The sequence below is a fragment of the Marmota monax genome, unplaced genomic scaffold, assembly GCF_021218885.2.
Source record: "Marmota monax isolate L192 unplaced genomic scaffold, Marmota_monax_Labrador192_F-V1.1 WCK01_AAM20220418_F8-fsc00119, whole genome shotgun sequence".
NCBI classification, from domain to species: Eukaryota; Metazoa; Chordata; class Mammalia; order Rodentia; family Sciuridae; genus Marmota; species Marmota monax.
Window position 1 is genome coordinate 6016973 of NW_026694771.1, and position 12690 is coordinate 6029662.

General features: G+C 36.9%; 1 protein-coding gene across 1 annotated transcript in view; it reads right to left on the reverse strand.

The window, feature by feature from the left end:
- Cd96 (CD96 molecule) overlaps window positions 1-9966 on the reverse strand; it is a 44732-nt gene extending 34766 nt beyond the window's left edge. Inside the window, exons 1-3 of the mRNA XM_046425257.2 lie at window positions 9771-9966; window positions 7336-7524; window positions 221-316 (exon numbers count right to left, since the gene is read on the reverse strand). Of these exons, the coding sequence (XP_046281213.1) occupies window positions 221-316; window positions 7336-7453 (214 nt within the window). The 5' untranslated portion in view covers window positions 7454-7524; window positions 9771-9966. The remainder of the gene's footprint in view (window positions 1-220; window positions 317-7335; window positions 7525-9770) is intronic.
- Window positions 9967-12690: the final 2724 nt, after the last annotated feature.

The window sequence follows — 12690 nt, forward strand, 5'->3', positions numbered from 1 at the left end:
ATTTATTGGTCCGGGTTTTTCAAAGACTCCAAGTGAAGGACTTTGCAAACTGTTAACTCTTCAAAACCTTGAGAACAGTACTTAACATGTTTCTCTAAAACGTCATAGCAGAAAAGGGCATAAATCATGCATTTTTACTGAATTCTTTTTTCTTTAACCATCTTCTTGATTAGCTGTTTAATAGCTCATGGAAAGTAAAGCAGCATGAACACATTCTTACTGGTAGGAGATACACTGTTGGCTGGAGATGGCGGGGTGCTCAGGGGAGAGTCTGTGACACTGGGTGGAGGCTCCGTGGTTGGGGCATTCACAGAACCTGTAAGGATCAGACATTCAAAATGAACAAAATATTGTAACAATTGCTAAGAATATTTTCCTTTATTTGTTAATTACCTAACAAGTCAATCTGAAGAGCGGGTTATGGGCAAGGCAGAGAGATGTGACAGGGAATAAGAAAGGCACAGGACTGTCCTTAAAGAGAGTACAGCCTAGAGAAGAGGTGGCCAACTCTGTGTTGAATGCCGTGACAGTGGTGACAGTGCAGGGACAACGTGCCATGGGAATGCAGTTCGGGGCACTGATCAAGAAAGAGAGGTCTGGGAAAGCTTCCTAGAGAAAGGGGATGTTCAACCAAGACATGAGAAAACAATTAATATTTTGAAATATTTTAATATTTCGTAAACCCAGAGTTTATAAAATCCATAGACTCACATTTTTTTTTAACCAGTAGTACAAATAATGATACTTAATTGGATGTAACATCAGTGAATTTAAGATGTATGGTATTATTTTTCTAAAATTATAGCTTTTGTCATAACATTTTTGGCTAGAACTCTTTTTTCTCTGTGTGTGTGTGTGTGTATGTGTGTGTGTGTGTGTGTGTGTGTATAAATACAGGCTAGTATATGTTGTTTCACTTATATTTTACCTTCATTTAAATTCTTTCACCTTCCATTGTTCTTTAATATAATCCTACTTGAGGTATGAAACAATTTGAAAATGCTGGGAGGATCTGTTGACTTCAGGAACATATAGCTTAAAAGCAGCTAGATAAGTTTTGAGGCTGGAGTATTTTTGTTATTTTTCTAGGAACAATATCATTGGATATACTGTCACACCTGATGAGTTATGCCAATTTTCTGGATATTTAGTTACATATTATACAATTGGTTCTATCCTGCAATTTGCTCTAAGGGTCAGTGTGTGTGTGTGTGTGTGTGTGTGTGTGTATTTGTTTATTTATTTATTTATATATATATTTACATGTATCTGTGTTTTGTTCTTATGATTCTTAGTGTTTTTATTACTGTAGGCTATGGTCAAGGTTCACAGTTGGCTCTGGCTGTTATAAGTAAGTTTATGCTATTAATCTGAGGAGGCAGGGTTACATGTAGAATGCATTAGGTTAACAAAATGAGCATACTGTTTCTCTATGCTATCCAAAATAAGTTGGAACTTTGAGCATGCCATCTTGGGTAAATTGCTGAGGCTGGTTTCAAACTTTTATCATAATTTGGCCCCTCGTTACACTACCAACATTATTTCCTGACATCAGCTTTTACCTATTCTCTCTTAAATCACACATGGTTTCCAACAGGCAAATATTTCAACCTAGTTTCTCCAACACAAGACCCTCTTTCTGGTCTTTGTTCATGCTGTTTCCTGACATTTTTCTTTTACTTCCAAACTTCCCTGAATGTACCTCCTCAAATTCTGGGAAGCCCTCATCACTCTGTTTCATTGGTATGCCCCTCAAGAGAAATAATTGTTTTGTTCCTCACTGTGTTTATGGATCCTGGCAAATGCAAATGATAATACATATGAATACATTCTTAACACTGGAAGACAAAAGACCAGTTTTAAGTTGTATCTGACTGCTGATAGACCGTAAGCATCATCTTCCAAAAATAATATCTTAATAAGATGGAACATGGGTCTGGAAAATAAATACCTCAATGATTTTCACTGTAGATTGGTTGGAGCAGAGATTGGTAAACGATGCCCACAGTCAATTCCGCCACTGACTTTGTTTGTAAACAAAGTTTTATGGGAACACAGTGGTGTCCTTTGGTTTACATGTTGTCTACATCTGCTTCTGTGCTATGGTGACAGAGTTCAGTAGTCATGATGGAGACCACAAACCTAATGTATTTACTATCTGACAGAATGTTGGCTCCCTGAATGGAAAGTGTTGATAGGTTATGCCCAATCCCAGACTTCCACAATGGGAAACATTTATGTTTCATTGCTGGAAGATTTCTGTTTTAGGACACTATTCTGCTATATTTGATTACTAAGTCTTTGGAAGTTGAAGGGTTCAGGCTCTCTCTACATTAGGAAGACATTAGTACAAGATTTGCATTTTGAGAAGAACTCTTTGCCCTGGGACAAAGATGGTGCATAGCTTTCAAGATGAAACCTGAGGCCAAAAAACTTCTCTCTGGTTTCAGATTGGACTGTGAAGTAGAATCTCTGCTATGGTCAAAACAAAAATTCAGGGGGTGAAAAAGGAATAATTACAATCTACCAGGGGAAGTGACTTTCCAAAACTCAAGTGCAGAATTTAGCAGAAACACCTCACCCAGCTTTCAGATCATCCCATTTATCACAGTACTGGTACTGAGCCGCTGGCCTAAAGCAACCTGATCTTTTCCTGAGTGGTCTACCCTGGAAAAGGCTGGGCATGGCTCTCAGAATCATTTTGTGGATGTCCCACAAGGGCAGATGGACTGATTCTGGGGCACTACTAGGTGGCTTATCTGGTCCAACTAGAAATTAATCAAACTCCAGGGCTTGCTAGATCCTTTTGCTCAAAATGTAGTCCATTTGACCGGTTGAATGGGCTTCTCTTAGGCTCTTGTTGGAAAAGTAGAATTTCTTTTTTTTTTTTTTAAATTTTTTTTTATTGGTTGTTCAAAACATTATAAAGCTCTTCACATATCATATTTCATACATTAGATTCAAGTTGGTTATGAACTCCCAATTTTACCCCAAATACAGATTGCAGAATCACATCGGTTACACATCCACATTTTTACATAATGCCCTATTAGTAACTGTTGTATTCTGCTACCTTTCCTATCCTCTACCATCCCCCCTCCCTCCCCTCCCATCTTCTCTCTCTACCCCATCCACTGTAATTCATATCTCTCCTTGTTTATTTTCCCATTCCCCTCACAACCTCTTATATGTAATTTTGTATAACAATGAGGGTCTCCCTCCATTACCATGCAATTTCCCTTTTCTCTCCCTTTCCATCCCACCTCATGTATCTGTTTAATGTTAATCTTTTCTTCCTGCTCTTCCTCCCTGCTCTGTTCTTAGTTGCTCTCATTATATCAAAGAAGACATTTGGTATTTGTTTTTTAGGGATTGGCTAGCTTCACTAAGCATATGTTCATAGCAGCACAATTCACAATTGCTAGACTGTGGAACCAACCCAGATGCCCTTCAATAGATGAATGGATAAAAAAAATGTGGCATTTATACACCATGGAGTATTACGCAGCACTAAAAAATGACAAAATCATAGAATTTGCAGGGAAATGGATGGAAAAGTAGAATTTCACCTGCTACCCAGACCTACTGAATCAGAACCTGAATTTTAACAAGATCCCTGGTGATTTATACACATACTGAAATACTCTGTTGATACTCTCAGGACCCCAGGTTCAGTGTTGGGTATAAGGCTGGCTGCAAAATAGGGAGTCAGAAAACAAGAATATCTGGCAACTTCCATCTCGATAATCAGTGTTCCTCTCATCCCACTATGGAGCTATTCCTTTTAACTCCAAATACATCAATATTCCACATTCCAAAATACACATACACAGTTTTACACACACACACACACACACACACACACACACACATAGTTGTCCACCCTCAACTCTCTATTTCAAAGGTCTTGATTTCAGTAGTCACAGTTGGAAATCATTTAATAGACAAATCTCTATCAAAGTTTATGACAGCCAGGATATTAACAACCCCAGGAGGAATTTGTGCTTCACTTCTCAATTAAAACATTAAAACAAAACAAAATCTCTCCCCTTCACCTTGCCACCCCCCAAAAAAAAACTCTTTTTGTGTGTGTGTGTGTGTGGTACTAGGTATTAAAACCAGTATCTTCTGCATGCTAGGCAAACGCTCTACCATTAAGCCATAATCCTAGCCTTTTATAATTTTATTTTGAGACAGGGTCTCTCTAATTGCTGAAGCTGGCCTCAAACTTGTGATTCTCTTGTTTCAGCCTCCTAAGTACCTGGAATTATAGGTGTGTGCCACTGTATCTGGACCAATTGTATTAATATGAAAAAAAATAAAATAGACTACAGTGCTACAATTTTAGATATTCTGATAGGTGTCACGGCAGGATATCTTTGGAAAAGTTACTGTTAAATCATGGGAATTCTGCAGGTCTTGTGCACAAATAGTTACCTGAAGAGCCACTGATCGCTTCACCTGGACCCCTTCTCCTTTATGACTTCTCTAGAGTAAGCACCATTGAGCACTTGAACTTCCTGGGATACTGGGTGTGTGGGGGGGAAGGGAGCACCTCCGCTTCCAACATTATGACCCTCTCTGAAATCAAAAGGGAGAAAAATTCCTTCCCTTCTCTCCCTAAATCCCTTTCTTCCTCTAATAGTCTCAGAATTTCTTTCCAGCACTGAGATGATAGATTTTTCTTCTGTGTTTTCATCTCGGTATCTTGTCAACAAAAATAGCTTGGTAAAGCAATGACTCTTGCAGAAGTCAATTGCAGAGTTCATAAAGCTTCCAGAGAGTATGTTTGGAAGTAAGTGATGGCACTGCTCTGCAGAGCCTCAAGTGCACCTTCTAACACTTTCAAAATGATTGTGTTACCATGGGACTAGAATGAGAGCTAGAATTTTGGGAAACTGAATTCTTCAAGGTTTATTGTCTTTAATATTTGATCATGGAGGCAGAAGATCCATTTGACAATTTAAAATTAACCCCCTGTTTAGAGTCTAGAATTATACTAGATTGATGGTTCCCTTATAAAATTAGAATTATGGCGTGTTTGGGGTTATCAGAATTAGTGTTCCTTCTTATTACCTTAAAAGTGTTCATAATTTTTGATCTTGAAATCAAGCACAGTTTTCACATTACAAAATATTGATTTTTGTTTTTCAAGCATAGGAATAGGTTTCTCTTTAGGAATTTGAGGTTTTACACTCTTTTAGTTCAAGTCCTTAGATGCTGCCAAAGCTACTGGCAAATGTAAGTGACAAACAACTAACTTCATACTATTCCAAAGCTGAAGCCATGTCCAGCCTTCTGGAAAAGAGGCATCCTTATTCCCAAGGGAGTTAGGAAGAGCCAAGAAAGGCTATGTTCATGTAAATCCATCAAAACTTCTGAATGATTGACGAAAAGATAATTGACCACTTTGTTCATACTTATACCTATATACAGGGAGGGCTCTGGGGACTATGTTACCTTCCCAGCATCAGAGGATGCCTGTTTCTAGGTAGTGAGGATGGATTTGGTGGAGGTGTACGTTATTCTTCATCCCAAGATCCCAGTAATAACCATTATATTCACAAAGGAACTTAGCAGGACCCGAGATACAAAACGTGTCCTTGTGACAAAGAAAAACCCTTTCCCTCATAAGTTATACTGTGTTTTTATGATTATGTCAGAGACTACATTATTTCTGAAAATAGGATAATGATTAAAAAGGTTCATTGTCCTACATAGTGGTAATAATGATTTGCAAATGTTTAGTTTTATAAGATTATTATTAAATACACATATCTTTCAGATGCCATTAGAAATGTTTTATAGGCATATCTATTGTCACTGCATTTGTTGAGACATTTGTTCTCATCTTTTATGTAGTAAAATATTCATTATTTGATCTGGCTCAGAGTAGTAAATACTCTGGTTAGTTAAATTTTGTAATAACTAGAATGATGGTATATATCAATATCCAGGTCATAAAATCTTCTACATCCCAGATACTGTGCTTCAAACTAGGGCACTAAAATCATTAGGCTATAGTCCTTTTCCTAATGGTATTTATATTGCAAATATGGTTTACCCCTTTCTAAGTATTCAAATTATATATGCTGTAAACAATTGGATATTTTTTATGAGTTAGAAGAAATTTTAGGATCATTTTAATCTCTATTAATCCTCAGTATTTATATTAATCTTTGTTATGTGGCAAATAAACAAAAATGCTGCTGGTGGGACTGCAAATTGGTGCAGCCAATTTGGAAAGCAGTATGGAGATTTCTTGGAAAGCTGGGAATGGAACCACCATTTGACCCAGCTATTCCCCTTCTTGGTCTATTCCCTAAAGACCTAAAAAGAGCATGCTACAGGGCTACATCCATGTTCATAGCAGCACAATTCACAATAGCAAGACTGTGGAACCAATCTAGATGCCCTTCAATAGACGAATGGATAAAAAAAATGTGGCATTTATACACAATGGAGTATTACTCTGCATTTAAAAATGACAAAATCATAGAATTTGCAGGGAAATGGATGGCATTAGAGCAGATTATGCTAAGTGAAGCTAGCCAATCCCTAAAAAACAAATGCCAAATGTCTTCTTTGATATAAGGAGAGTAACTAAGAACAGAGTAGGGATGAAGAGCATGAGAAGAAGATTAACATTAAACAGGGATGAGAGGTGGGAGGGAAAGGGAGAGAGAAGGGAAATTGCATGGAAATGGAAGGAGACCCTCAGGGTTATACAAAAGTACATACAAGAGGAAGTGTGAGGGGAAAGGGAAAAAATACAAGGGGGAGAAATGAATGACAGTAGAGGGGGTAGAGAGAGAAGAGGGGAGGGGAGGGGAGGGGGGATAGTAGAGGATAGGAAAGGCAGCAGAATACAACAGACACTAGTATGGCAATATGTAAATCAATGGATGTGTAACTGATGTGATTCTGCAATCTGTATATGGGGTAAAAATGGGAGTTCATAACCCACTTGAATCAAAGTGTGAAATATGATATATCAAGAACTATGTAATGTTTTGAACAACCAACAATAAAAAATTTAAAAAAAGAGTTATGATTGATAGAATTTGAACAAAAATTACTGTATTCAACAGAAATTCCTTATGGAAACAGGAATCATCTACTTTCCTTTCATTTGAAGAAATTCCTGTAATATTATTTTCAAATTTTACTTGTGAAAATGTTTGATAATTTGAAAGTAAAGCATTAGGGAGAGGGTTTTCTGAGATCAAAGTATTATGGAAATGGTGAGTACTTTTTTTTGTTCTGATTAGACATGTTCTGAATTTTTGGCAGTCTTGTCCAGTCCTTACTGACTTTATTAAATAAACAACTCACCTAAGGAAAAAGTGATCTTTTCTGATGAAGTATTCCACATTTTATTTCCAGGGACTGGAGACAGAGCCATACACCAAATGGTCAGGTTACTTGATTGGGTTGGTTCACTACCATGCATCCTTGTTAAAATAGACTTGAGTTCCAGAAATCCATTTTTGCCTTTTCTCTCTTCATTGGTAATGTTTATTCCTACAAAATAGATTCAAACATGGTTATCACTAACATGTTTTTGCATCAGCCATATAATGATACCAAGACATGGCCTTATCATTTGATGTTGTTTTTTGTTTGCTTTATTTTTTGAGATGGCATCTCACTATGTTGCCCAGGCTGACATCTAACTCCTTGGCTTATGCAGTTCTCCCAGTTAGGCCTCCCAAGTAGCTAGGATTATATGCTTGAGCCACCACACCCACCTAATTTATGGTGATGCAGGGGCTTAATGTAGTCAAACTGTAGCTTCTATGAAGTGATGCTCAATTTCAGCAGCCCTGGAATTAACCTGAAGTGTTTGCTTGTGCTTCTACAAAGTGTTGATCTGATCTGCAGTCAAGGTATGAAATGCATTGATTAGTAGTGTTGCTTTGTTTGTGACTATGGGTCCAGGGTTTAGGGGCAGATTTTCCTAGCTCAGCAGCACTGTTTACTATAATGATGACATTGATGATTTTCACTTGGACTGGGTTAGACTCTGGGAGGGTTCTGTTGTAGAGTCTGGTTATGTAGCAAGAATATACCTACATGATGTGTAAAATTAAAAAATAACTTCATCCACGACTCTACTTTGAGCTTCTTACTTCAGTGCTGTTCTACACCATTCTTTGGTGGTTCCTGCTCTGAGAAAGTGCTTCTGGCTGTGGCCCTTTCAGAGAAAGTACAGAGTAGGTCACATCTGAGTTCCAGGGACTCTTTGTAACTGTAGCAGATAACACATATTCTAATTGAGTTTCTATGTGTATCCTTTCCCTGAAATAAGCTGTAGACTTATAAGTATTTGCATTTTGCATCTTGCAAAGTCTTTAAAAATTGGATGCTGTTTGCCTCTATCTGTACAACTTCCAAACAGCACATATGGCCACAGGGAATTAATGTAAAATTGTCTATCACCATAGGTCAGATTTTTCTGGACTCTCACAGTATTTTTGAATTTTTTTTTTATTCTAGGGGATACCAGGGATTGAACTCAGGGGCACTCAACCACTGAGCCACATCCACAACCCTTTTTTGTATTTTATTTAGAGACAGGGTCTCACTGAATTGCTTAGTGCCTGGATTTTGCTGAGGCTGGCTTTGAACTCACCATCCTCCTCCCTCAGCTTCCAGAGCTTCTGGGATTACAGGCCTGCACCACTGCACCCAGTTTTCACAGTTTCTTTACATTAAAACTTCTTAATGCTAGTTTTGCAGTTATTTCTTAACAAAGCAATAGTTAAATGCCATTGTGTACTGATAGAATTCTGACCACACCATTGAGCCTCCTGGTTAAGAGTAATGGGCACATCAAATCTGGGTGCTTTACCTATGCAGGGTTTATTTGATAGAACATATTTACAATAATCTTTAACAGATATTTTTAAGATTGCATCATATTATTGTTGTGGATGAATTGCCTAAAGCAAACTAATTAACACAACCAATAAACTATGCTTTAAGGGATCAATCTAATCATCCACATAAGCTTTTAATTTTAAAAGTTAAAAATAATCATGCAGCAAGAGTTTTGTGATTGAGTTATTGTTAAAAATATGTTAAGCTTAAAGGGAAAACGACCCAGAGGAAGGCCTGTTGTCCAGGCAGGGGATGTCTGAGATTGTTTTGACAGCGGCTGTCATGGTTACCACTTATGAAAAATACAGTTTTGTGCTGAGCTTGTCTCAGTGTGTGTTTCTGCCCCAGGAACTTTTAACCCTCCTGGTGAACATGTTCTTTGTTAAGGATCCAGTTCCTTTATATATACTTCCTCCAGAGTCCACAACCCCAAACTTTGCCCCAGATCCTCACAAAATAAGTAGAAATTATTTAATTGATTTAAAGCAGTAGTGCTAAATAAATTGAACATCTTGTATTGAAATAAGAAAGAAATGGAAGAACAGGTAGCAATGTTACAAAAGCCGAGAACTTATTAGTAATAACTACATGTTGAAGTAAGTGTTTTTGCCCTCATGTAAGACATTTGCTTTCACTAACACTGAAATAAAACAGTGCTTGTATGTGGTTTGATGGAGCCAATTGTGTTTCCTTTATTCTGGGAAATGTTACCTTCCACCCCATGGGAGAGTCAGATGCAGCATCAGAAAATGGCATCTGATGGGTAAGACAATGATTTTCCTTTAGTGAAAATTATTTTTAAATGCCAAGATAACTTGGGCAATGAAAATTTCTGATGTTTTATTTCTTTCTTTTTAAAACCCATTTCCATTGATTTCCTTCTTTACCTTCTTCTTCACCTTGAAGAAACCTTCCATCTATAAACCATGTGAGGCTTGCTTTGGGAAACACATTCTTTAGTGAGCAGGTAAATGTTTTCTAGGACAGACATAAAGAAGATTATTTGCAAATTCAGAAGAAATTGGTACTCCTTACACATTCACCAATGTTCACACAAGACAATTTGGCAAAACACGATTTTCTCTCTTTTTAACTGGGCAACCTATTTCTGAGATAGATTGTATTAAAATGTTTACTATACATATTGCTGTACTTTATTGCCTACAGAGATGTTATACATTTAGGGCTAGAACCCTAGGTCAATTTAAGAATCTAGGACTATACTAATGTTACCTGTCTAGTTTTTGGGTTTTGGAAAAGAGAAATCATAACTTTGTGTAGGCAGAGTAATCTAGTACTAAATAAAAACTACAGAATAGAAGAAATAAAGGTATATCAGGCAAAGGCCAGAAAAGAAAATTGTTAGATTAAAATGGAGGAGAGATGCACACGTTCTGTTTTCCAAACAATGTAAAAGATTATTTGTAGCAACAACTACAGAAACCATTAATATAATTATACCACTTTTGACTTGTAAAGAATTTTTCTAATTATTGTTATTTTTTACTTTTTGTCTTGATTCTTTGCCTTATTATTGCCATTTGAAAGATGGGAAAAATCAAGTCATCAAGAGGCTAAAGGAAGTGGAAAACAGTTAATGGGCACTATTGAAGAACTATGTCACCTCAATATCAGTCCAAGGTGTTTCCTGGTAAAACATGTCATATCCAAATAAGAAAAAAAGGGGAAGAACAGATAGTTATGTTACAAAAACATGGAACTTAGATGCTAGGTTAGTTGATTTTATTTTTAACACTGTTCTTTGTGGATAATACTTTTTCTATATCTCGGTGAAAATATTCAGTGATGTTTATTGAATCCCTATTGTTTTATCTGATTCCCTAAAAAATTATAATTCCATTTATAATTAAACTTGAAGGATATGGAAACAACAACCCCAGGGAGAAAAGGTGGACAGTGGGTCCCAGGGAGAGAAGGAAAATAATGAACTCTGAACTTTTACAATTTCCTGTTCTACAACTATTTTCCTGACTGCCCAACTGACACATTCGGCTATGATTAAGTCTCTAATGATTAAGTCACACTGCACATTCTACTATGATTAACTCTCACTAAACTCTATAAAAATGAGACCTCTACTATAACCAGTTGCCATTTTCTCCCCTGAAAATGTGCCATTCTGTTGCTTAATAAAGAAAGACTTGCTGATCCATAAAGGTCTGTCCCCATTTCGGTTATTTTTGCTTTCAAACCTGTTTTCTAAACAAGAGATGTGTATATTTTATATATGCCTGGCCCAGGTTCTTAGTGCCCAAATATTCACAATTGAAAAATATAATAGTTAACCAGTAAAGAACAATTAACTGTCGGTGATGTTTGCTGTGCCACTCTATAAACTGGTGACTCCCAAAGAATTGGAAACTACAGAGCTGAGAAACTCTACTGAAGGGTGTTAGGGAACATTTTCCTGATGGGATTCCATTGAGGTGCAGCTTACCATCCCTCAGTACATCACTATCGAATCCCCAGCAAACAAGCAAACTTTCAAAGGGGGTTACGTATCACCTAGACGACAGTGTCTGGCAACTCATTCAACACGTGTTTTTTCAAGGCAATGGGGACAGTTATGTATGTGGCAGTTATGTAGAAAATATGAAATTTTATCTTCTAAAAAATAAAAAGTAAAACCAGATCTCTGAAAATACACTCATTATTAAGTAAAGAGAATTCAGTTCATTTCCTCCAATAAAATGCCAAAAATGGATTTTTATTTCCAGTTAGTCCGTAAAGGAGTAGAGAAACATAGGAAATGAAATTCTAAAAAAAAATGTTGTAAAGGTTTATATTAGGTTCAATGTGTTAACCATTCTCATGATTCATTTCTTCCATCTTCAATTAACCCACAAAAAGATGATGATACAGTAATATCAGGAACAAGTGGGGGTTTCATTATTTTACAAAGGCAGTGGGCTCACTGAACAGATGTCTTATCAACTTCCAAAAACATGAAAAGATCTGACTCTTACAGGGGCTTGGGTTGTGGCTCAGTGGTAGAGCACTTGCCTTTCACATGTGAGGCACTGGATTTGATCCTCAGCACCACATACAAATAAATAAATGAAATAAAGATATTGTGTCCATCTACAACTAAAAAAAATTTTTTTTGCTTTGATTCATGTTTCTGAAACTACTGAGATTTCAAATATTCTATATGACCTCCAGACTCTGTGTTCCAAGATTTGGTTTAGGTTCTTGTTCTAAAACTCTTCCTGATATCTGAAACTGAAAAGTCAGAGACCAAAGTGGTTCAACAGAGGCCAAATGCCCTAGGAAATTTCAAATATATGTGTTTGTAGAGCAAGCAGAACTGTCTTTAGTAGGGAACTTCCATTTGTCTTCAACAAGTAAGAACATGCTAAATCTGAAAATATATGAAGTAAATATGCATAAGAATGTACATGCACACACATACTCATACACACATGTGTTCTGTGGCTGAGAAGTAAAAATCCCTTCACTAACTTATTATGTACCTATTGCATTGAGAGATGAGTCATATAATTTTTCAATGCATGATTCTAACTATATATGGAATAAGTGAGCACTAGTACAAAGAATTATGTAGCAAATTCCCACCAAGTATTTGGACAGTTATACAGGAGTACAGAAAAGAGTGAAATCTGTGAATTACTTAGAAAACAAAGTCACATTTTGTGGACAGGGAAAGTATGGGCCTGGATTCTATTGGTGGTCTTTGTGGTAAAGTAGTGGGGAGTTCCCCCACATAGACAGGTAGAGTGGGTTCCCTAGTAGAACATCTTGAGGACCATATGTGAGTCAGGGATG